Below are 24819 nucleotides of genomic sequence, written 5' to 3'. Positions count from 1 at the left end.
CCTCTGGGCTTTAAGTTTATTATTAAACGGAATTCTCACCCCTTCATTGATAATTTTACAAGCAAAAGAGGCATTAGGAAGCTTTCTCCAACTATCAATATTCATCAATAATGACTTACCTATCCTATTCTCTGGGGGGCTCTGGGAGGAGTTATTCATTGGTTTTGAGGCCAAAGGCAAGGTCTCTTTACTTCTATCTTGATTTATAGCATTTGGCCCAATGTCATGATGGTCTGGTGCGGAGCAAAGCTCGTTATTATCTGGTACTGAGCAAAGCTCATTAACCACTGGTGCTGAGCAAAGCTCATTAACCACTGGTGCTGAGCAAAGCTCGTTATTAACTGGTGCTGAGCAAAGCTCATTAACTGGTGCTGAGCAAAGCTCATTATTAACTGGTGCAGAGTAAACATCGTTATCAACTGGTGCATAGAATACTGGTGCTGAAAAAATCTCTCTTTGAACTGATGCGGAGCATGGCTCAATTTCTAGGGTCTTTCTTTTCTCTGGCTCCTGAACTATTAGCTTGTCCATTTTGTGACCTCCCCCCCCCCCCCCCCTTTACCCACCTCGCCTATTACCTCTTCTAAGCGGCTGAGACTTGAATCTAAAGTTAGGGTTACCTTTGAGGAAACTGAACCTTCTTCCCTGAAATCTGCCCCCGAAGTTGAATTTCCTACCCCTGAAGTTTGCTGCCCCTCCTCTGAGGAGGGGACCTTTGTGAAAGCAGGCAGCAATGGCTGATTTTTGGTCTTCAGTTAAATTCCAAACTTCTTTAATGTCTGCTTTGATTATAAGATCTCTTATTTCTTCCTTGAGGTATCTAGGAAGTGCTCTGCTTCTGAAATTTCTTATCAAATTTTGTATGAGGTCTATGCTCCTCCTTAGGGGACCAATAATAATTTTGGACAAAAAATCAATGTCATTTACTTTGGAGAGGTATACAATGTGTGCCAGTGCTGCATGCCCTTGAAAGGCAGAAATACTCATTTTAATATTTTCAATGTCATAAAAAAATTTTCTCTTATAACTGTCATCAAATACCTTACCTTCAGGCCAGAAATTCAACTTTGGAGTATTAATTAATTTAAAAAAGTCTGAGAACTCCTTATTTTGACTACTAACAAAGAATTTATCCCGGTTATCACTATGGCCTTCACTGAAAGTTAATGCTACTAGTGAATTATTCAATTGAATTTTCCCTTCTCTATGAAAAGATGGTTCAGCTTTGAAATTGGTGAAAATATATGAAGGAATGGGTTTATTGAAGGTAAGAAGGTTGAAATCTTCGTAATCACTTTCATCTCCATTATTATAAAAGGAAAAGAGGTCTAAATTTGCACTTTCAGGTAATTCAGGTAATCGTCTTGAGCGCTTAGTAGGAGGGGGAGCCTCATTCTTCTTAGCAGGTGAACCACTTCTGCCGAGATGAATGTTTAATATCAGTGATTTATTTACCATAGATTAATTGAGATTTTGTTCAACAGGTATAGTAAATATGGACAGCAGCGGACCTAGAAGGCTGAAGTCAGGCAATGGGGTTCACGACTCAAATAGCCCTCTTAGGTAAATTCAGTGCCATATTTAAGTGAATGATAAGTTTAAATCTGTTATTATTAATAAACTAGACCTGCCTCATATGTAACCCTTATCAGATAGCCCCCCAGGGCCTAGGCTAGTGTCGATAGGTTTAAAGCGAGAAATGTAAGCTCGAACTTACCTGTGGTCTAGCCTACTGCCTATTAAGCTGCGTGCTTTTGATGTGTCAGGCAAGCAATTTGTTTTGTGTGCTTAATTATAATTTTGTAATATATAAAAATTGGAGTATTTGGTTTGTTTATACCAATTAATCGTGTAGTAATCATGCACATGCTTTGCTTAAGCTACTTACGCTATGTTCGGAAGTGCCTGCTCTAAGCATTCAAATCATAACAAGCTTACGTATGGGGGACGCCATTTGCATTTGTGACGTCATTAGTCTAAATCAGCTGCTTTCCATATGACGTTTTCGTTGTAAACAGAATTTAAAACCTTACCTTTTCTGGATGATTTTCATAAGAGTTTGATTCTGTTGTAGTAACATATTTACGATATCAGAATTAGAAGGCATATCACTATCTGCAGTCGATTGTGTTCGTTTTTCGTTACTGATTACGTTCTCCTCTCCGCTGGAGTCTTCGCTAAGCCGATGCACCTCCGCGGAGGTAAGAATTTGCCTAGACATAATTAAGCCGTGGGCTGAGATATTACTCTGGTTGCTGAGTGCAGAATAATGAAAATCAGCAAATAATGTTGGGAGCAGCGGGAGGGAAAAAGAGGAGAACGTTCTGTGCCGAAGTCAACTTCAGAAATGTGACTTCCATTGCCGAGTCAACCCGCTCGTCCCTGGTAACTCCGCCCAAGGGGGCGTGGTTTGGGGCTCGCGCCGCCGCTTGGGGGGGTTCCAGGGGGGGGTGTATAAGCTACCACTGGTGAGTCCGGAAGGTTGAGACCTCCCTCTCCAGAAAGATCCTTCCTGAATGACTTTATTTTTAGAACTAACTTATAATGATATACAGTTTAAAAGAAGACAAGATAGTTAACAGGGTAGTTATGCTTAATGAGTAGTAAGTATCTGTAAACACAAATATAACCTCTGGTAACAGGTATTTATAAACGTAAATACTTAACACCTTTTCCCCTCGGGAAAAAGAATGAAAGATTAAAGCAAATAAAAGGATAAAGCAATCAATAATTAAATGGTGGCATAGCTTTGAATAAATGATACAAAAACATACATAATACTATTAATCAATTTACATTCTAAAATAGTCAGGTGGTCTACTTTGTCTGGTAGACCTTCGAAGTTTTGGTAATTCAGATATCGATCTAACAGGTGAGTCATCAGAAGTTTTATTTTTTCTGCCGCCTCCTTTTCTTCTACATTTGGGATTTCATTCTTCTCTGCACCTGCAACTGCATCGCCTAACTCTTCACGAGTATTTATGAACTCTTTTGGTAATGGCGGGTCTGGATAGCTGACCAACTCTGAAAAATTATGTGCTAAAAGCTCATTTTTGTTATCTTGAGAATCATTGGAGATCAGTCTCATTTGATCAATATGCCTCTTCCATATTAAGTTACCGTCCACTTGTACATTGTATGTGCATGGACCCAATTTAAGAACCACAACTCCTCGAGTCCATATGCCCTTCTTGGTATTTTGACGATAATCCTGAACCAGTACCACGTCCCCTATATCGAGTTCCCTCATTGGTTTCTCGTTCTCAGAGGCTTTTCTTTCAATTCGCTGAGATGCATCTGGGTGTAGTAAATCAATGTGAGTGCGTAACTGCCGACCCATGAGCTCTGCAGGCGTGCGCTTTGTTGTACAGTGAGGTGTAGTTCGGTAAGTCAGTAGAAATTGACATAACTTGGTATTTAAAGATGTATTACACGGTTGCAATGTTCTCATCGACCATTTCATTCCTTGTTTGAATGTTCTTACTGTATTTTCGGCCTGCCCATTACTGCTTGGGTGATGAGCGGGTATCAGTATATGCTTTACACCATTTTGGGTCATGAACTCCTTAAATTCCTCAGCCACAAACTGACTTCCACTATCAGACACGAGCTCTACACAAACCCCATGCTAGGCAAATACCCACCGCATGATCTCAATGGAATTCATAGTTGTAACTGATTTCATAGGGTGTACTTCTGGCCATTTTGAATATGCGCCTATCATAATGAGGTACACTTGTCCCAGGAATGGTCCTGCGAAATTCACATGTACTCTTTTCCACGGACCAGAAGGCCATTTCCACGGATTACCCTCAACATGAGTCGGCATTGGCTGAGTAGCCTGGCAAGCAGAGCACTCTTGCAGTGTTTTCAATATCTTGATCGATATTCGGCCACCACACATGCAAGCGAGCTAATCCTTTCCTCCTAACAATACCCGGATGACCACCATGTAGCTCTTCTAAGATTTGAATCCTATATCTCGACGGTATTACCACCCTGGAACCTCAAACAGGTGGGCCCCCCTCTAGGGAGGAATGTCTGAGCCTATTTATTTCAACGCTGGGGACCTGTTGGTGGAACCTCTCGGACACGGTATCTCGACGTTTCAAGATGGTGTTTACCCACAAGTTTGAAACTTGGTGGGCAACAAACTCGATCGTGTGAGTGCCTGAGAGGAGAAAGGTCTCCATTGCCTTCCTGGTACGCTCCTTGGAGAAATCCTCGGATCGTACCAGGAGTCCCAAGGTCCCTAACCAGATGTCCAGCCACAAAGTAGCTTGCATTGCATACTTAGTGACCTTTTCCTGGTTAAGGACTTCGGCCGCAAAGAACAAGACCTGCCAGCTGGAGAGTCTCTCAAGAGGGATTCCACTGGTTAGCTCTTCCAGAGAGTGGTGAAGTGGAAGACCTGAACTGGGCTCCTCTAGGATCTCAAAGTACCTCCTCTGCTGTACATGAGGTGGGAGGAGCTTGTTTGTAGATCCGGCACGGTTGGAGGAGGCAAAGTCGGAGAGCCCTGGATTGCGCATGTTGGATGCACGCACGTAGGCGCGTAATGGGGCGCCGGGGAGTGTTGGCGCGCAGGAACTCGTTGACACACAAGTGAGTACTGTACTGGCGCGCAGGAGCGCGCTGATGCGCAGGAGAGCGCTGGCACGCAGATGAGTGTTAACACGCAGGAGAGCGCTGGCGCGCAGGAGAGCACTAGCGCGCAGGAGAGCACTGGCGCGCAGGAGAGCGCTGGCGTGCAGGAGAACGTAAGTGCGTAGGCACAGGGCGCGCAGATGATTGCTGATGCCCAGGAGATCGTGGGCGTGCAGGAGAGTGTACGCGCGCTGGCGCACGGGCAACCCTGGGCATATGAGCGCAGGGGAACGTGGCTGCAGAGTGAGCAGGAGAGTGTTGGCGCATAGGCGCATGATGTTGTTGCCGTCTATGAGAGCGAGTAGGTGTTGGGGTGCACCAAAGCGCTGACGCGCAGTCTGGCAAGCTGCTGGTGTCCCGTAAGTTGGCGAGCTGCAGGGCGATGGCGTGCAGCTACACACTTTGGTGACAGGAACGGTGATGGAAGGTCGGCAGGTCTGAAGGGTGGATGGTCAGGAACTGGGAGGTACCCTTTGTAAGGGCGAGCATCCACCGATGGGGATCGTGAACGATCTGCAGAGAAATCCAGGACTGAAGTCACAGGACTAGTAGCAGGAGCAGTGACGGTGACGGTCGAAGGTCAGATGACTGCAGCGGAGGCTCCTCTGCAGGGGATGGCTGCGACGACGAAGCAGATGAACCAAAGGGGCGCCTCTTCACCGATGGTGAAGGGAGACCTCTAAGGCGAAGTGGAAGGTGAGCTTTTCGACGAAGGCGCCCTCTGGGTGCCGTTGGATCAGCAAGCTGACCATGCGCCGCAGCAGTCCTCCGAGGCGGAGTCTCTATGAGTGAACTCACCCGAGGGGAAGAAACACTTGCGGGAGAGACAGACGTTGGACTTAGTTTCCCCCTCGAAGGATGTTCAGGAACGAGGGAAACTAAGTCGGCAGCAACCGCTGGAGAGTCTGGAGGGGCAGAGGAGTTGGATGACATTAAGTGTGACACCTCTGACACTACAACGTCAATGAGGGCCAGAGGATCTACCTCTGACGGCGACGATGACTGATGAACAGAAGCACCCATACGGATGAACTGCAGCAAAGCTTCCTTTGATGGCAGACCCGTAAGCCCCAAGGAAGACCAAATCTGCAACAAAGGGGTTAGTGACAAGGCCTCACCCGGGGGGAGAGGTGGGGCCGCTTCGCTAGGGGAAGCAACACCATCTCTTGAGAACCGGGGTTGGCCAACATTAACTTGGTCTACGCTACTACTTGCCGGTCTCTCGTAGGAGGCAGAACGAGTGGGAGCTTCGGAGGAGGGTCGGGAGACGGAAGAAGAGGCCTTAGGTTTTCCTCCCTTTGAAGGAGAAATATACCGCTTGGACTTCTTCCGCTGTCGCCCAAACCTCTCCCACTGAGAGGAAGACCACTCCCTACACTCATTACACTTATTTACACTATCACACCATTGACCTCTGCATATAGGACAAAAGGCGTGAGGATCTGTCTCCACCGCCGACATAAACGTTCCACAAGGGCGGCCGGAGAGTCCAGGGCAGGTGCGCATGATCGCTGAAGTCAACTTCAAAAACACACACTAGAGAAAAGAAAAAGCAAAAAGTCATTAATGGCTGCCAATTTACGGTGAGGATGAAGAGCGGCAACGTCCGATCACTATCTGAGCCGAAAGCAAAGTGAGCTCAATCACAGGTGTGTGAGGGGGGGGCAGTAGCAAGCTAACCTCCACTACCCCCGCTAACTAGCGGTATGGGTGGTTAACCCTCGCTAAATCTTAATGACTCGTCATTTCAGCTACGCTGAAAGTAATGCCCTATTAAATAGCGTGGTTTGTATTCCAGTTATGGAACAATTAAACAACAACAAATAAAAGACTTCCTTTGAAATACTCACTTGGTTAATAGTTTAATAGAAATACTTCTCCAAGAATGTCAGCTTTCTCGATAGATCCAAATCCTGCTGTTGTAAACCGGGGAAAAATGAACTAGATCAATCAATTGATACATCAAGAGGGTGCTGGTAACTCAGAATGTTGGCGTAACTTCGGGGACCTCCAGATTGCGTTCGACAATGACCGCCGCAACGTATCTGTAAAAGGAATGTGTGGTAATTATCAAAATTAGAAAACGGACAACTAACAACCTATTCGATCACAATTAACATCCCAGACAATCAATCACGATACAACTCCCCAGACAAACTTTGACTGGCAACACGGAAGCAACTGACAACTTAAGGATAAGCAATTCTGAAACAATTTACTCATTTTACAAGGATTTTGGATGTCTCAAAGACTTTCTAGTCCTCCTGCAGAGACTCCATTTGCTCTTGGGTAGAGTGATTCACTTTAAGCATTTAGAGAGCGCCCATGATCTTAGCTTATTCTTGAACTCGTTTACCTTGTTATATTTTACTACATCCGCTGGAAGTCTATTCCATGTATTTTCTAATTTATATATTAATAAATTCCCACATTAAGTGGTGTTGTATCTTTTCAATTCCAGTTTGTATCCTTTACCTTTGGACTCATTGGAATGTTTAATCACAAATTTTTTAAGAAAATTGTATTTTCCCTAACTATATAAACCTGAATCCTTAAACGGGAGTAAGCTATCAGCGAAGCTTGACATGGCTGTTGAAATTTTAACCCGGTGGCGATAATGTCTGCTGGCTGGCGGGGATGCCCCACCCAACTGACAGCCTACAGAACCCTCACTTTGATTTTCAGACTTATGGGGAGTGGTTATAGGGTGGTTATGCAGGTTGTCATAGGGTTACGACTTGTCTTAGGGTTACGACTTGTCATAGGGTTACGACTTGTCTTAGGGTTACGACTTGTCATAGGGTTAAAACTTGTCGAAGGGTTACGACTTGTTTTAGGGTTACAACTTGTCATAGGGTTACGACTTGTCTTAGGGTTACGACTTGTCTTAAGGTTACAACTTGTCATAGGGTTACGACTTGTCTTAGGGTTACGACTTGTCATAGGGTTAAAACTTGTCGAAGGGTTACGACTTGTTTTAGGGTTACGACTTGTCATAGGGTTACGACTTGTCTTAGGGTTACGACTTGTCTTAGGGTTACGACTTGTCTTAGGGTTAAGACTTGTCTTAGGTTTACGACTTGTCTTAGAAGTATCACTTGTTTTATGGGTACGACTTGTCTAAGTGTTACGACTTGTCTAAGGGTTACGACACGTCTTAGGGTTACGACTCGTCTTGAGGCTATAACTTGTCTTAAGGTCTATGACTCATCTCAAGTTACAGATTTCCATATTCTTATATCAAAATCATTCAAATAATCTATAAAATATAAATATGCCAGAAATACTTTTTTTCTCCATTAGGAATAATTAGTATAAGAAATTACAATACAATTATGATAAAGATTACAATCCCAAGCCCTGCCTAACGTATATATAATCTTATTTTTATGTATTTAATAATTTAATAAAAACATACATATGTACGGTAAACGATACATATAATATATATGAATGTATTCATACATAAATTATACTGTTTTGATATGAAAAAAGTAAATGAGAAATCAAAACTACATGGCGGTGACCACCCATGTTACGATAATACTGCCTAATTGACCTAATTTCAGTAAGTTTAATGAACAAATAACTGTTAAAATAGATGTAAATATATAAACTATTACTGAAATAGATAAAACAATGAGTGTATTATATTACTGACCATTTCTCAGGGAGATTACTTGTAAGATATACGAAGACTCTGTCACGGGTAAAAACAATAACAATGAATTCCATTTGTATATGAAAACGGAGTCTCTCTTTAGAACGGCTCCTCAATTTAGCTTTCTTTCACATTATGATGATGATGATGATTATTATTATTATTATTATTATTATTATCATTATCATCATAATTGCCGTTTTTTATCACTAGTTTACTTTATCAGTTAAGTTCTGTAATGATATACACAGTATGTATATATATTATATATATATATATATATATATATATATATATATATATATATATATATATATATATATATATATTTATATATATATATATATATATATATATATATATATATATATATATATATATATATTTATATATATATATATATATGTGTGTGTGTGTGTGTGTGTGTGTTTGTGTGTGTGTATGTGTATGTTTCCATACTTGGTACTACAATAACAATATCAGCACAATTCGTAAAATGGGTCCTGTTCATAATTGTCTTATATAATTCAACAATAAGAGAGAGAGAGAGAGAGAGAGAGAGAGAGAGAGAGAGAGAGAGAGAGAGAGAGAGAGAGAGAGACCTAATCATAAGCTGAACCAGCTTGAGTTAAGAATTTCCCAGAAAACAGAAAAAAAAATATCTTATCAAGAATATTTTTATCTGATATTCAACATATCTTGAATCATAACTTGGGACCAATTGAAAACCGTTATCCTTTCAACCAATAAGGAGGTGGCGTTAATCCTCGACTGCGACCAATCGTACGTCGCTTCTGCCTATCGTCTTCTTAATGATTTATACAGTAGTTCTTTACACCTTCGCAATCAGGAACTTGCAACAGTTGTGGAGCAGAGATTGAAAATCGTGTGCATTTTTGGTGGGTTAGGTTAAAACAAGTGAGTAATGCTGGTGCTATTTTGTTAGACTGCTACCATGTTCAGACTAAATTAGATTTATACTAGATACACACATGTGTGTCTACACAATACTAGATTTACTCTAGATACACATGTGTGTGTCAACTCAAAACTAGATTTACACCAGATACACACATGTGAGTCTACACAAAACTAGATTTACTCTAGATACACATGTGTGTGTCAACTCAAAACTAGATTTACACCAGATACACACATGTGTGTCAACTCAAAACTAGTTTTACACTAGATACACACACACACACACACGTTTATCTACACAAAACTAGATTTAATCTAAATACACAAATGTGAGTCGACTCAAAACTAGATTTACACTAAATACACATATGTGTGTCAACTCAAAACTAGATTTACTCTAGATACACACATGTGAGTCAACACAAAACTAGATTTACTCTAAATACACACATGTGAGTCAACACAAAACTAGATTTACTCTAAATACACACATGTGAGTCAACACAAAACTAGATTTACTCTAAATACACACATGTGAGTCAACTCAAACTAGATTTACACTAGATACCCATATGAGTGTCTACACAAAACTAGATTTACACCAGATACACACATGTGTGTCTACACAAAACTAGATTTACTCTAGATACACACATGTGGGTCAACACAAAACTAGACTTACACCAGTGACATGCAATTGTATTTATACAATACTAGATTTGCTCTAATACACACACACACACACAAATGTGACGGGTGAAGCGATAGTGCTTTATATCTAAAAGGAGAAATCTAAAGATAGTGTTATCAGATACTTCAGAATTCACAAGATCCGACATCTGCATTAGCATTTAAGTACACTAGAAGTACCACTACTCTTGAAATCACTTCCACCAACGTAATTACCTCAGTAAAACAGACAGCACATCTTACTAGAAGCTTCGTATAAGACAGGAATCAAGAACAGAGGTACAGTGAAAGGCTAAAAAAAGAGTCAAGTTAGTGCCAAAGGGACACTGCAAAGTATTAAGTATTACCTACAATTGTTTTTCTACATCTCGTAAGTCAACCACTGTTTTTGCCATTGACATTCTTCGGGGATATACTGGGTTGACAACGGCTGTTTTTGTAAGCATTTTTCAGGGCTATACTGGGTTGACAACAGCTGTTTTTGTAAGCATTTTTCAGGGCTATAATGGGTTGACAACAGCTGTTTTTGTAAGCATTTTTCAGGGCTATACTGGGTTGACAACAGCTGTTTTTGTAAGCATTTTTCAGGGCTATACTGGGTTGACAACAGCTCTTTCTGCTGCTGGCATTCTTCAGGGCTATAATGGGTTGACAACCACTGTTTTTGCCATTGACATTCTTCAGGGATATAATGGATTGACAACAGCTGTTTATGCCACTGCCATTCTTCAGGGATATAATGGGTTGACAACAGCTGTTTTTGTAAGCATTTTTCAGGGCTATACTGGGTTGACAACCGCTGTTTTTGTAAGCATTTTTCAGGGCTACACTGGGTTGACAACAGCTGTTTTTGTAAGCATTTTTCAGGGCTATACTGGGTTGACAACAGCTGTTTTTGTAAGCATTTTTCAGGGCTATACTGGGTTGACAACCACTGTTTTTGCCATTGACATTCTTCAGGGATATAATGGATTGACAACAGCTGTTTATGCCACTGCCATTCTTCAGGGATATACTGGGTTGACAACAGCTGTTTTTGTAAGCATTTTTCAGGGCTATACTGGGTTGACAACCGCTGTTTTTGTAAGCATTTTTCAGGGCTACACTGGGTTGACAACAGCTGTTTTTGTAAGCATTTTTCAGGGCTATACTGGGTTGACAACTGCTGTTTTTGTAAGCATTTTTCAGGGCTATACTGGGTTGACAACCACTGTTTTTGTAAGCATTTTTCAGGGCTACACTGGGTTGACAACTGCTGTTTTTGTAAGCATTTTTCAGGGCTATACTGGGTTGACAACCGCTGTTTTTGTAAGCATTTATCAGGGCTATACTGGGTTGACAACAGCTGTTTTTATAAGCATTTTTCAGGGCTATACTGGGTTGACAACAGCTGTTTTTGTAAAAAATTTTCAGGGCTACACTGGATTGACAACAGCTGTTTCTGCTACTGGCATTCTTCAGGGCTATAATGGGTTGACAACAGCTGTTTTTGTAAACATTTTTCAGGGCTACACTGGGTTGACAACAGCTGTTTTTTGTAAGCATTTTTCAGGGCTATACTGGGTTGACAACTGCTGTTTTTGTAAGCATTTTTCAGGGCTATACTGGATTGACAACCACTGTTTTTGTAAGCATTTTTCAGGGCTATACTGGGTTGACAACTGCTGTTTTTGTAAGCATTTTTCAGGGCTCTACTGGGTTGACAACTGCTGTTTTTGTAAGCATTTTTCAGGGCTATACTGGGTTGACAGCCGCTGTTTTTGTAAGCATTTTTCAGGGCTATACTGGGTTGACAACTGCTGTTTTTGTAAACATTTTTCAGGGCTATACTGGGTTGACAACTGCTGTTTTTGTAAGCATTTTTCAGGGCTATACTGGGTTGACAACAGCTGTTTTTGTAAGCATTTTTTCAGGGCTATACTGGGTTGACAACAGCTGTTTTTGTAAGCATTTTTCAGGGCTATACTGGGTTGACAACAGCTGTTTTTGTAAACATTTTTCAGGGCTACACTGGATTGACAACAGCTGTTTCTGCTACTGGCATTCTTCAGGGCTATAATGGGTTGACAACAGCTGTTTTTGTAAACATTTTTCAGGGCTACACTGGGTTGACAACAGCTGTGTTTGTAAGCATTTTTCAGGGCTATACTGGGTTGACAACAGCTGTTTTTGTAAGCATTTTTCAGGGCTATACTGGGTTGACAACGGCTGTTTCTGCTACTGGCATTCTTCGGGAATATACTGGGTTGACAATATGGATTTGGTTCCTGGTTATCAAAGTGTAGGATTAAATATCTTGAAAATCTATGAAGTAGACAAAAGTGTCATCAACACAAATTTTATAAAAAAAAAAAAAAACAGAATCTTGCAATGCAAAAATTGTCCTCCGTATGCAGTTGCATCATCACTGTGCCTTTCATGATCTACTGTAGCAATATTGCTACAAAAGGTGTTGTGGCCTGATTGGTAACATCTCTGCCTGGTGTTGGCCAGACGGGGATTCGAGTCTTGCTCAGACTCGTTAGTGCCATTAGTGTCTGCAACCTTACCATCCTTGTGAGCTACTGTTGGGGGGTTTGGGGGAGCCTATAGGTCTATCTGCTGAGTCATCAGTAGCCACTGCCTGGCCCTCCCTGGTCCTAGCTGGGGTGGAGAGGAGGCTTGGGCGCTGATCATATAATATATGGTCAGTCTCTAGGGCATTATCCTGATTGCTTGGGCAATGTCACTGTCCCTTGCCTCTGCCATTCATGAGCGACCTTTAAAAACCTTTAAAACTAGTTCTCAAAAGAACTAGTTCCGCCTATTGTTTAGTCATCTACTTTACTTTGGTTAGCTCTTCGTTCATTACATCTTGCTGGCCAGCATCTTTTGACTTTCCTTTTGTATTGCCACTTCTTGCTGGATGGACTGTCTGGAATTTGAGCTTTGCTCATGTGCCGATATTTTTCATTAGCGTCTACAACCTGACTGTCTTTGTGAGTCAACAGGATCCAATGCAATGACCCTCTCTGGTCATAAATTGGGTTGGTGTGTTGGAAATACTTTATATATACGAATTAGTACTCATGCTAGCACATGTGACTTCCATATAGAGCCATGATAAGTTTTAACTATCAATATCCTCTGTCCAAAAGAGTGCATCTAACCTATGCCTTTAAGCATAACAAAAACCAAACATTCGTATTATTCATCGTTGACTTTATATTATTCTGTCTTTTTAGGAAAGTCACTATGACAACAGATGCAAGTGGAAACTCATTAACTTACTTGACAAGTATAAGAAAACAAACTAACACACTTAACAAGCTTCCAAAAAGTGCTTCGATCAAGAGAAGTAGAATAACAAACACTTGAGAATGTTGGTTGGAAGGGGTACGATAATGTAGCATTGAAGCCTATCGGAAGTTTTCTGGTAAACTTATCCTCTATTGTCTCGCAATATTATATGAATGATATAGCACAGATTCCAACAAAACTTGGTGGAATAACACACTGGTTGACTATCTGTGGGTGATTCATGTTTGGTTTGGCAGATATCGGTGAGTCGGCCACTTAACTTGTTTTTTTGCCCACAAAAACTATACCAAACCTACATTGACATACTCTAGCCTCGAGGTTAGTACAGTGGTAACGCGTTCGCCTAGCATTCGTATGGTGGCAGATCAATCCCAGCCTGAGACCGTGAATTTGAATTGTTTAATAGGTGGTCACTGCTGCAGTTGGGATCCAGTGTTGAGTTTGGGACAACAGCGTTAGGTTAGGCACCTCAGCAGGAGATTGGCCACCACAGCAGTGGATTGGACACAGCACCAGTGGGTTAGGAACCACATTGATGGGTTGGGCACCACAGCGGGGTGGTGTTGGGCTTGCACGGTTGACGTTCTGGTGAGCGTCTCTTTTGACGATACTAGAATTGGAACCAAAGACGTTTAACGATCATATCCATTGGTCCTGTGGGTTCGACATTGCGGTGATAAGATATGATAATGATGAAATATTTAGCTAAAAATCAGAGGTTTTTGGACAGTACCTGTGACAGTAAAGTGACTCTTCTTTCCAGGATAATGGATAGGGCTCAACGTCATCGGAACATAAATTCAGAGGCTGCAGCTGTTGGTGTGGCACTCTTGGCTGGAATTGCAGCTGTAGGAACTGGTCTGGCAGCAGTGAATGCAATTGAAAATAAGAAAAACCAATGCATACAAGAATTCACTATGAAAATAATAAAAATAGTAATAATAGTCATAGTAATAATCATAATAATGTATATCATTTTTTGATACTAAATGTAAATCCTATATACAAGATTTATGATGAAATAAGTTTGTGAAATATATCATCATTGAAGATTGACATTTTCAATTATCCTTCATGTCTTTGCCTACACATAAATCGAATAGTCTGAGAACCTATTCTTTCTACATTCTCCTCTGTCCTCATACACCTGACAACACTGATATTACCAAACAATTCTTCTTCGCTCAAGGTGTTAACTACTGCAATGTAATTGTTCAGTAGCTACCTTCCTCCTGGTAAGGGTAGAAGAGACTCTTTTGCTATGGTAAGCAGCTCTTCTAGGAGAAGGACACTCCAAAATCAAACCATTGTTCTCTAGTCTAGGGTAATGTCATAGCCTCTATACCATGGTCTTCCACTATCTTGGATTAGAGTTCTCTTGCTTGAGGGTACACTCGGGCATCCTCTTCTATCTTACTATTTCTCTTCCTCTTGTTTTTATGAAGTTTTTATAATTTATATATGAAAGATCTAATTTATTGTTTATTTTTTCTCTTTCATTTTGTTTATTGCCTCGTTTCCTTTCCCCACTGGGCTATCTTTCCCTGTTTGGGCCCTTGGGTGTATAGCATCGTGCTTTCCCAACTAGGGTTATAACTTAGCTAGTAATGATAACAATAATCTCCCAAGCTGGAAGCGCAGGGGAGCATCGGCAGTGAACCTCCCCCAGTGTACTGTAAGGGTTACTTAATGCTCTTTGCAACATTCCTTCGGCTCCTAGGTACACTTAGATTACAAAATCTAAGCAAGACAAGGACAACGCTATCTAATCTCCTCTCCGATATCTACGAAATCGTCGAAACAGATACGGGGCTTCATCCGACTATCGCAAGATATCCGTGAGATGCAATTGAACTTAGTATTAATGAGCAATACACATATTGACAAAGATTCTTCTGCTCAGTGAATTATTTCTCTAATTACCTGATGCAGAACAAGGGGGCCCAAATGCTCTTAAGAGATATTGATTGTTACCACATCACCAATCCCTGTACCAAAGCCCTCTTTTGTTTAGCCTTATGTTCATGTAATCTTTAAGCACTAGCATCAAGGTTCCTTATCTGATAAAGAGCAACAGTATTCAACTAATATAGCTGATAGCGGTCTAGTAATCTATGAATAGACATAAAAACTGGCTCTGTTAAAAGTAGTTTAGAGCAATTGAATTCAAATTATAAAACTAATCATAGTCTATTAATCCCCTAATAATTATAAAAAAACTATCTTTGTTAAATGTAGTTTTTCCATCTATAGGACAAAGGAAGACTGGTGATTTCACATTCCTATAAAGGCTCACTTGACTTTCAATAAGATTACCATTCTCAAATTTAAATTGGTTTTCATGAGTATTCAGATAAAACTTACTGACGAGACAACATACAATTTTCGAATAATTCGAGAGGGAAATCCTTCAATTTGTTCTTTAGAGGTTTATAAAGGTTACTCATGAATGGAAGAGGCAAGAGACACGACAGTGTCCCCGAGACTGACCATATAATTGTGATCAGCACCCAAGACCCCTCCCCATCAAGCTTGGACCAGGAAGGGCCAGGCAATGGCTGCTGATGACTCAGCATGTAGACATTATGACTTATCCAAACCCTTATCCATACCTCACAAGGATGGTATGGTTGCAGACACCACAAGAAGTTATAGAGCTTGAGCATGGCCTATTGGAAGCGTCCCTCTCTGGCGACCGCCGGACAGGAAATCGAGTCCCGCTCAAATTCAATAGTTTCTTTAGTGTCTGCAACCTCATTATCCCTGTGAGCTAAGGATAGCGGGGTTTGGGGAGCCTATAGGTCTACCTCCCGAGTCATCTGCAACCAGTGCCTGGACCTCCCTTGTCTTAGCTTGGATGGAAAGGGGACTTGGGCACTGATTATATGTTTAGTCTCTAGGGCATTGTCCTGCTTGCTATAGTCCATTTCTTTTATCGAGGCAGATTTGCACCGACTCGCAGCGGTGCCCTTTTAGCTCGGAAAATTTTCCTGATCGCTGATTGGTTAGAATTATCTCGTCCAACCAATCAGCGATCAGGAAACTTTTCCGAGCTAAAAGGGCACCGCTGCGAGTCGGTGCAAATCTGCATCGCTAAAAGAAATTGACTATAGGGCAGTAATACTGTCCCATGCCTCTGCCATTCATGAGCGGCCTTTAAACAGGTTACCAGGCAGTTGAAACATGAAAATTAGAGAAATGATGATTAAAAGGCATTTGCAATTATCTAAATTTCAGAAGATCAAACTTGCAGCGAATGTTTCCAACGCTGTACAGACTGACATGAGTCTCTCTTCATAGTTTATATATGACATTCATTTCAATGTTGTTACTAAATTCAGGATACTTTATATTCTCTAGTCGTTACTTTCCATATAGTTTGTCTATTTCTTTATTTCTTTATTTCCTTTTCTCACTGGGCTATTTTCTCTGTTGGAGCTCTTAGCCTTATGGCATCTTGCTTTTCCAACTAGAGTTGTAGCTTAGTAAGTAAGTAAGTAAGTAAGTAAGTAATAATAATAATAATAATAATAATAATAATAATGATGATAACAATGATAATAATAATAATAATAATAATAATAATAATAATAATAATAATAATAATAACAATAAAAATAATAATAATAATAATAACAATAACAATAATAATAATAATAATAATAATAATAATAACAATAATAATAATAATAATAATAATAATAATAATATGTTATACTGAATGAATAAAATGATATTGCAAAATTCTAGTTTCCTGTGGGTACTCTTTCTGATATTCACACTAACATAGAAATCTCGAGATATTTACCAGACATGGCTAAAATAACTCCTCTTTCCAGAACAATGAGCAACAACACGTCCTTGTATCGAGACGCTCTTTTTGACGACGGCTGCTACGTTCTGAGACAAGTCGTCATTACGTTGTATCAAGGAGGTACCTGCCGACCGGACGTCTATTTCCAGACAGCTGAAAAGCTATGGCAAAAGTACAGCAGCGTTTTTACAAACGACCAGCGTCGAATCATAGAATCAAGTGGGGCGGCATATGATTACAATATTCAAACAGGAGTAGCGAGATTTGACGCGTCCATCCTCAGCCATCTCGCGGAACATACTTGCGATCTGTTGCCATCAGACGAGATACTGGTGAATGTTTTGAAAGTCAAGAACCTGATGAATATTGCGTCCTACTCTCTAATGGGTGAATCTGTCACCAGTGCAGACCTCTGCAACAAACTAGATAGTCTTTTGGTGTTGTATATTGCAATTCTTGAAAGGCTAGAGCACCACGCCCTCTGTTACTTACATCTTGAAAAGGAAGAGATAAGAAGGAGAATTCAGGAAAAGAAAACAAAATCAAGAAGCAATAATAGTTTCTCAGGCCAGTCATTCGTGCCTAAAGCACCTCCCGCTTTCTACGTAAGCTCAGCCAACAGAAACATTACAACACACCAAGCAACTCCGGCTTTCTATGCAAGCTCTGGCAACAGAAATATTACAACACATGAAGCAACTCCCGCTTTCTACACAAGCTCTGCCAACAGAAACATTACAACACATGAAGCAACCCCCGCTTTCTACACAAGCTCTGCCAACAGAAACATTACAACACACGAAGCAACCCCCGCTTTCTACACAAGCTCTGCCAACAGAAACATTACAACACACGAAGCAACCCCCGCTTTCTACACAAGCTCTGCCAACAGAAACATTACAACACACGAAGAAATTCCCACTCACTATGTAAGCTCTGCCAACAGAAACATAACTACGAAACATGAAGAAACTCACGCTTTTTACGCAAGCTCTGACAACAGAAACATAACTGCAAAACATGAAGCAACTCCCGCTTACTACGTAAGCTCTGCTAACAGAAGCCCAACTGCGACACATGAAGCAACTCCTGCTTTTGACACTAACTCTGCTAACAGAAGTAAAACTATGCGAGACTCCCACTCGGGAAGTCCATCCTTGGGAGAAGTAGCTTTGGGGATTACTGGAAAAATAGGAAAAACAGCCTATGGTGTCACTGGTGATATAGGAAAGACGGCCCTTGGTGTAACTGGTGAAATAGGAAAAACAGCTGTTGGTATAACTGGGGAAATAGGGAAGACTGCCCTTGGTGTAACTGGGGAAATAGGAAAAGCAACTATTGGAGTGTTTGGAGCAGTAGCAGGAATATTTACAAAAAAATAGAGAGACTTTACTACAATTTAGATGAAATGGATTAAGATGATGAAATATATCGGTGTGACAAAATCTGATTCACCCCTCAGGTGTAGGTAAGTCATGTACCATACAAGAATTTGATGCAGTAATTTTATCACCAGTAACAAAATCTGAGAATTTATCTGTTTAAGGAGTGGAATTAGCTATTTGGAAACATTCTCATTCTCAGACTTTGGTGATCTGTTAGATTAAGGGGTACATGTGTCATTAGGAACACTCCTCTATAGGGAGACTTTTAAATTTCTGTTAGATTAAGGGGCTATGTAGGAACACTTCTCTATTGGAAGACTGTCTTTTAAATTACTGTTAGAATAAGGGGGCTATGTAGGAACACTTCTCTATTAGAAGACTGTCTTTTAAATTCCTGTTATATTAAGGGGGCTATGTAGGAACACTTCTCTATTGGAAGACTCTCTTTTAAATCCCTGTTAGATTAAAGGGGCTATGTAGGAACACTTCTCTATTGGAGGACTCTCTTTTAAATTCCTATTAGATTAAGGGGGTTATATAGGAACACTTCTCTATTGGAAGACTGTCTTTTAAATTCCTGTTAGATTAAGGGGGCTAGGTAGGAACACTTCTCCAATGAAAGACTCTCTTTTAAATTCCTGTTAGATTAAGGGGGCTAGGTAGGAACACTTCTCCAATGAAAGACTCTCTTTTACATTCCTGTTAGATTAAGGGGGCTAGGTAGGAACACTCCTCTATTGGAAGATTGTCTTAAATTCTTGTTAGGTTAAGGGGGCTATGTGTCATTCGGAATACTCCTCTATTGGAAGACTGTCTTAAATTCTTGTTAGATTAAAGGGGATAAGTGTGATTAGGAACACTTCTCTATTGGAAGACTGTCTTTTAAATTCCTGCTAGATTAAAGGGGCTATGTGTCATTAGAAACACTCCTCTATTGGAAGACTGTCTTTTAAATTCCTCGTAGATTAAGGGGGTCATTAGGAACACTTCTATTCCTGTTATATCAAGAGGGCTATGCGTCATGAGGACACTTCTCTAATGGAAGACTGTCTGTTAAATTCCTGTTAGATTAAGGGGGCTATGTAGGAACACTCCTCTATTGGAAGACTGCCTTTTAAATTCCTGTTAGATTAAGGAGACTTTGAGTCAATATGAACACTCTATTGGAAAATTGTATTTTAAATTCCTGTTAGATTAAGGGGACTATGTGTCATTAGGAACACTCCTCTATTGGAAGACTGTATCCTAAATTCTTGTTAGATTAAGGGGGCTATGTAGGAACACTCCTCTATTGGAAGACTGTCTTTTAAATTCTTGTTAGATTAAGGGGGTTATGTAGGAACACTCCTCTATTGGAAGAGTGCCTTTTAAATTCTTGTTAGATTAAGGGGGCTATGTAGGAACACTCCTCTATTGGAAGACTTTCTTTTAAATTCTTGTTAGATTAAGGGGGCTATGTAGGAACACTCCTCTATTGGAAGACTGTCTTTTAAATTCTTGTTAGATTAAGGGGGCTATGTAGGAACACTCCTCTATTGGAAGACTGTCTTTTAAATTCTTGTTAGATTAAGGGGGCTATGTCGGAACACACCTCTATTGGAAGACTGTCTTTTAAATTCTTGTTAGATTAAGGGGGCTATGTAGGAAAACTCATCCATTGGAAAACTGTCTTTTAAATTCTTGTTAGATTAAGGGGGCTATGTAGGAACACTCCTCTATTGGAAGACTGTCTTTTAAATTCTTGTTGGATTTAGGGGGCTATGTAGGAACACTCCTCTATTGGAAGACTGTCTTTTAAATTCTTGTTAGATTAAGGGGGCTATGTAGGATCACTCCTCTATTGGAAGACTGCCTTTTAAATTCTTGTTAGATTAAGGGAGTTATGTAGGAACACTCCTCTATTGGAAGACTGTCTTTTAAATTCTTGTTAGATTAAGGGGGCTATGTAGGAACACTCTTCTATTGGAAGACTATCTTTTAAATTCTTGTTAGATTAAGGGGGCTATGTAGGAACACTCCTCTATTGGAAGACTGTCTTTTAAATTCTTGTTAGATTAAGGGAGCTATGTAGGAACACTACTCTATTGGAAGACTGTCTTTTAAATTCTTGTTAGATTAAGGGGGCTATGTAGCAACACTCCTCTATTGGAAGACTGTCTTTTAAATTCTTGTTAGATTAAGGGGGCTATGTAGGAACACTCCTCTATTGGAAGACTGTCTTTTAAATTCTTGTCAGATTAAGGGGGCTATGTCGGAACACACCTCTATTGGAAGACTGTCTTTTAAATTCTTGTTAGATTAAGGGGGCTATGTAGGAACACTCCTCTATTGGAAGACTGTCTTTTAAATTCTTGTTAGATTAAGGGGGCTATGTCGGAACACACCTCTATTGGAAGACTGTCTTTTAAATTCTTGTTAGATTAAGGGGGCTATGTAGGAACACACCTCTATTGGAAGACTGTCTTTTAAATTCTTGTTAGATTAAGGGGGTGACGTGTGACTTAAAAGCTTCCATATTATCATTGAAATAATGATACCTATGACAGTTGAAATGAGCGAATTGTAAATATCTAGATATGATGCCTTAATAGTTAGACAACAACGAAGAAAGTACGAGTATTTGACACGTATAGAAACCCATGTGTTCATACCACAAAAAAGATATGATTTCTCTCTGATAGGTACAACATACCTATGAAATCAAACTAGATATTATGTATTCCACATGAATTATTTTGTATAACCTTAAATAAATAGATGTGAATAATTTTATTTTTAATGTGTAATTAAATTTGTTTAGACCTTATCTTGTAATCTTTTGGTATAACTTAATTACTAAGTAGATGTAAATAATATTGCTGTTACCATGTGCTCAAATGTCTGGCGCAAATGGGCACAATAAACTGATTAAAACAATCTCTCTCTCTCTCTCTCTCTCTCTCTCTCTCTCTCTCTCTCTCTATCTCTCTCTCTCTCATCAGTTTGGTACAGAAAATGGAGAATAAGACTTGATTTTTACTGTTTTCGCAAGAATGATGATATTAAAGTTTAAGCATATCATTATTTGCGTTTCATTATTTCCTTTAGTCTCTTCTCATGTTAACACACACATACACGCATATAATGTTGGTCCAAAAGTAATTGGACAGTATATGATTACATTTATTTTGAGATTACATATGCATACAATTATATTTGCTAACACAATTATTGCATTGACAATTAAATTCTATTGAGAACCATAATACACTTGTAACTGGAAAAGCACTCTGAGTGCAGACCTCCCCATGGCAGCTTGCCTTTCCCAGAATCAATTATTCATTTCAGCTTTTTAAAAAGTTTAAAATCCCTGCAACTGGCTGCAAGTTTCATTGCTTTACGATTTAACTTGTGGCCGTATGGTTGATGATCGGAATTTGACCTTTACCTTGACCTTCGACCTCAACATGTATGAATTGCCGTGGATTTTCATACACTCAAATATGAATCAAGTGTGAAGTCTCTGTGACAACGATGTCTAAAATTAAGGTGGTCAAGGTAATAACGTCCCTGACTGGTGAACGCCAGACTGGGGTTCGACTCCCGCTCAAACTCGTCAGTTTCTTTGGTCGCTGTAACCTAACAATCTTTGTGAGCTAAGGATGGGCGGGGGGAACCTATATGTCTATCTGCTGAGTCATCAGAAGCCATTGCCTGGCCTTCCTTGGTCCTAGCTTGGGTGGAGAGGGGGCTTGGGCACTGATTATATGCATATATGGTCATTCTCTAGGGCATTGTCCTGCACGATAGGGCAATGTCACTGTCCCTTGCCTCTGCCATTCATGAGTGGCTTTTAAGCCTTTACGTTGATTTGACATTTTACTTGACCTTTGACCTTGACCTTCCAAAACTTAATCATGTCCACAGCTTTTACATAACACTTAATCCCTGCAAGTTGCATTACTTTGCGATTAAAATTGTGGCCAGGAAGGTGTTCATAAACACAAACACACAAACAAGGGTGAAAACATAACCTCCTTCCAACTTCGTTGGCGGAGGTAATTATTGGGGGGGGGGGGGTCTGCATCCTTGTAGTTAGTTCATCCACTTCTTCCAACTTGATTCATATCAGAAACACTATTTACTTCATGTGGCGAATTTTAACCACTCGGGAAGTTAGAAGGAGTTAAAAGGATTATGGATGTCTCAAAGAATTTTTAGTCCATCCGCGGAGACTCCATTTGCTCTTTGAGAGAGAGAGAGAGAGAGAGAGAGAGAGAGAGAGAGAGAGAGAGGAGAGAGAGAGAGAGAGAGAGAGAGAGAGAGAGAGCGCAGATACCCAATTAATCCACCATCGTACACGTACACATCATAATTTTATCTTGATACCAAGAACCTAATACTATCAGCTGATAATGATAGAGAGAGAGAGAGAGAGAGAGAGAGAGAGAGAGAGAGAGAGAGACAAGGATGATATTTACCCTTCCACATATCTTACTACATTCTTGTTGATTATTATTATTATTATTATTATTATTATCTAATAAAAATTTAGAAGTTTTCGTAAAATCTTCGAAAAAAAAAGTTTTTTTTTTTTTTTATTCTAGAGCATTCGGTCTACAGTAATAGTTTAACCATTTTTTATAGAAACAACAAAGATCTAGTTGGAAAAGCAGGATGCTATAAGCCCAGGGGCTCCAAGAAGGAAAATAGCCCAGTGAGGAAAGGAAATAAAGAAAAATAGAATATTCTAAGAACATTAATATGAATATTTAGTATATAAACTACAAAAACTTTAACAAAACAAGAGGAAGAGAAAGAGGATAGAGTAGTGTACTCGAATGTACCTTCAAGTTAGAGAACTCTAACCCAAGACAGTGGAAGACCATGGTACATAGGCTATGACACTACCCAAGACTAGAGAACAATGGTTTGATTTTGGCGTGTCCTTCTCCTAGAAGAGCTGCTTACCATAGCTAAAGAGTCACTTCTACCCTTACCAAGAGGAAAGAGGCCACTGAATAATTACAGAGCAGTAGCCCCTTTGGGTAAAGAAGAATTGTTTGGTATTCTCAGTGTCGTCGGGTGTATGAGGAAAGAGGAGAATATGTAAAGAATAGGCCAGACTATTCGGTGCATGTATAGGCAAAGGGAAAATAAACCGTAACCAGAGAGAAGGGTCCACTGTAGTACTGTCTGACCAGTCAAAGGACCCCACGACTCTCTAGTGACAGTAAAATTAGAATTATAGAATTATGGAGTTTTTATGCCCCATAGATTTGTTGATTATTAATCATATCACATTTCAATATTACAAATTACATTTAATGGTTGTAATTGAACTCAAATGACCACTTCTCCATCATGAGGCTTAGTACTACACAGTATTCTAGAAGTTTTATTCCAGCTGTTACTTTTATATATGACTTAGGTAGGAAGTTCTATTAACCATAATAATTACCTGGAACATAGATGAAGAATTGTTAGTAATTATTTCTCAGCTGATCCCATCTTTGTCGTCAATTTTTCTTGGTGGGATTTAATAATACGTTGGTATTCTTATAATACACGTTTAATGATATTTATGACTACATGGCTCTTTGACAGCTGACTCCTAAGTGTGTGTGGAGCGTCATACACAATCTGACAAAACCAAAACATTGCTAAACAAAAGAGCATCGCTCTCAAAAGACTTAAATCCTACTCCAGTACAAAACTATAAAGAATTACATCCTATTTCTGAGGTAATCAACAAATGTTTGAATCCTAATACCAAAATAAATCATTACACTTATGAACAAAGCATAACATGTTTTATTCATGCAATATGATGCAATGTTGCGCAATACCTGCAACACTTGAAATAATATACTACATTATTACAATAATACATAACAGTTACCAAGTTGTGGAATGATCTTCCTAATCGGGTAGTTGAATCAGTAGAACTTCAAAAGTTCAAAGTTGCAGCAAATGTTTTTATGTTGACCAGGCTGACACGAGTCTTTTTATTGTTTATATATGACATAACTGGTTTTGACGTTGTTTATAGTTAATATAGGACATATCTGTTATGGCACTGTTACTGTTTTTAGAATGATATATTGTTAATTCATATTCATCATTTATTTATTTCCTTATTTCCTTTCCTCACTGGGCTATTTTTCCCTGTTGGAGCCCTTGGGCCTATAGCATCTTGCTATTCCAACTAGGGTTGTAGCTTGGCTAATAATAATAATAATAATAATAATAATAATAATAATAATAATAATAATAATAATAATAATAATAACCGAACTTACCCGTATCAGAGTTTTCTGAGAAAACTTTATCATCAGAGTAAACAAAGTTGTTCAGTTGAAGCACCGAATGCTGCTGATATTCATATCTGACGTAGGTATACACATATGACAGTGGAGAGA

The 24819-nt window shown here is 39.7% G+C and overlaps 4 protein-coding genes across 6 annotated transcripts in view; 1 reads left to right on the top strand and 3 right to left on the bottom strand.

The window, feature by feature from the left end:
- LOC137625498 (uncharacterized) overlaps positions 1–3559 on the bottom strand; it is a 48152-nt gene extending 44593 nt beyond the window's left edge. Inside the window, exon 1 of the mRNA XM_068356408.1 lies at positions 2967–3559. Within this exon, the coding sequence (XP_068212509.1) occupies positions 2967–3559 (593 nt within the window). The remainder of the gene's footprint in view (positions 1–2966) is intronic.
- LOC137625281 (zinc finger protein OZF-like) overlaps positions 1–24819 on the bottom strand; it is a 93936-nt gene that overhangs the window by 46271 nt on the left and 22846 nt on the right. The window contains exons 1-2 of one of the 3 annotated variants that reach the window (XM_068356084.1): positions 13953–14265; positions 6498–6692 (exon numbers count right to left, since the gene is read on the bottom strand). The gene's annotated coding sequence lies outside the window, so the exon portion shown is untranslated. Of the gene's footprint in view, positions 1–6497; positions 6693–8308; positions 8409–13952; positions 14266–24819 lie in introns of those variants that run through there. The other 2 variants (XM_068356082.1, XM_068356083.1) reach the window with 2 other exon arrangements.
- LOC137625497 (involucrin-like) lies at positions 10281–11554 on the bottom strand. Its single transcript, XM_068356407.1, has 2 exons — positions 11525–11554; positions 10281–11264 (listed from the first exon to the last, which is right to left on the bottom strand). The coding sequence occupies exons 1-2, from the start codon at positions 11552–11554 to the stop codon at positions 10281–10283; spliced, it is 1014 nt and encodes a 337-aa protein (XP_068212508.1).
- Positions 13438–21394, top strand: LOC137625280 (mucin-3B-like). The gene is made up of 2 exons (XM_068356081.1): positions 13438–13461; positions 17059–21394. The coding sequence occupies exon 2, from the start codon at positions 17063–17065 to the stop codon at positions 18413–18415; it is 1353 nt and encodes a 450-aa protein (XP_068212182.1). The 5' UTR covers positions 13438–13461; positions 17059–17062; the 3' UTR covers positions 18416–21394.

This window comes from Palaemon carinicauda, chromosome 32 (genome assembly GCF_036898095.1).
Source record: "Palaemon carinicauda isolate YSFRI2023 chromosome 32, ASM3689809v2, whole genome shotgun sequence".
NCBI lineage: Eukaryota > Metazoa > Arthropoda > Malacostraca > Decapoda > Palaemonidae > Palaemon > Palaemon carinicauda.
The sequence above is the reverse complement of the archived record's forward strand: the minus strand, read 5'-3'. Positions and strand labels throughout refer to the sequence as shown.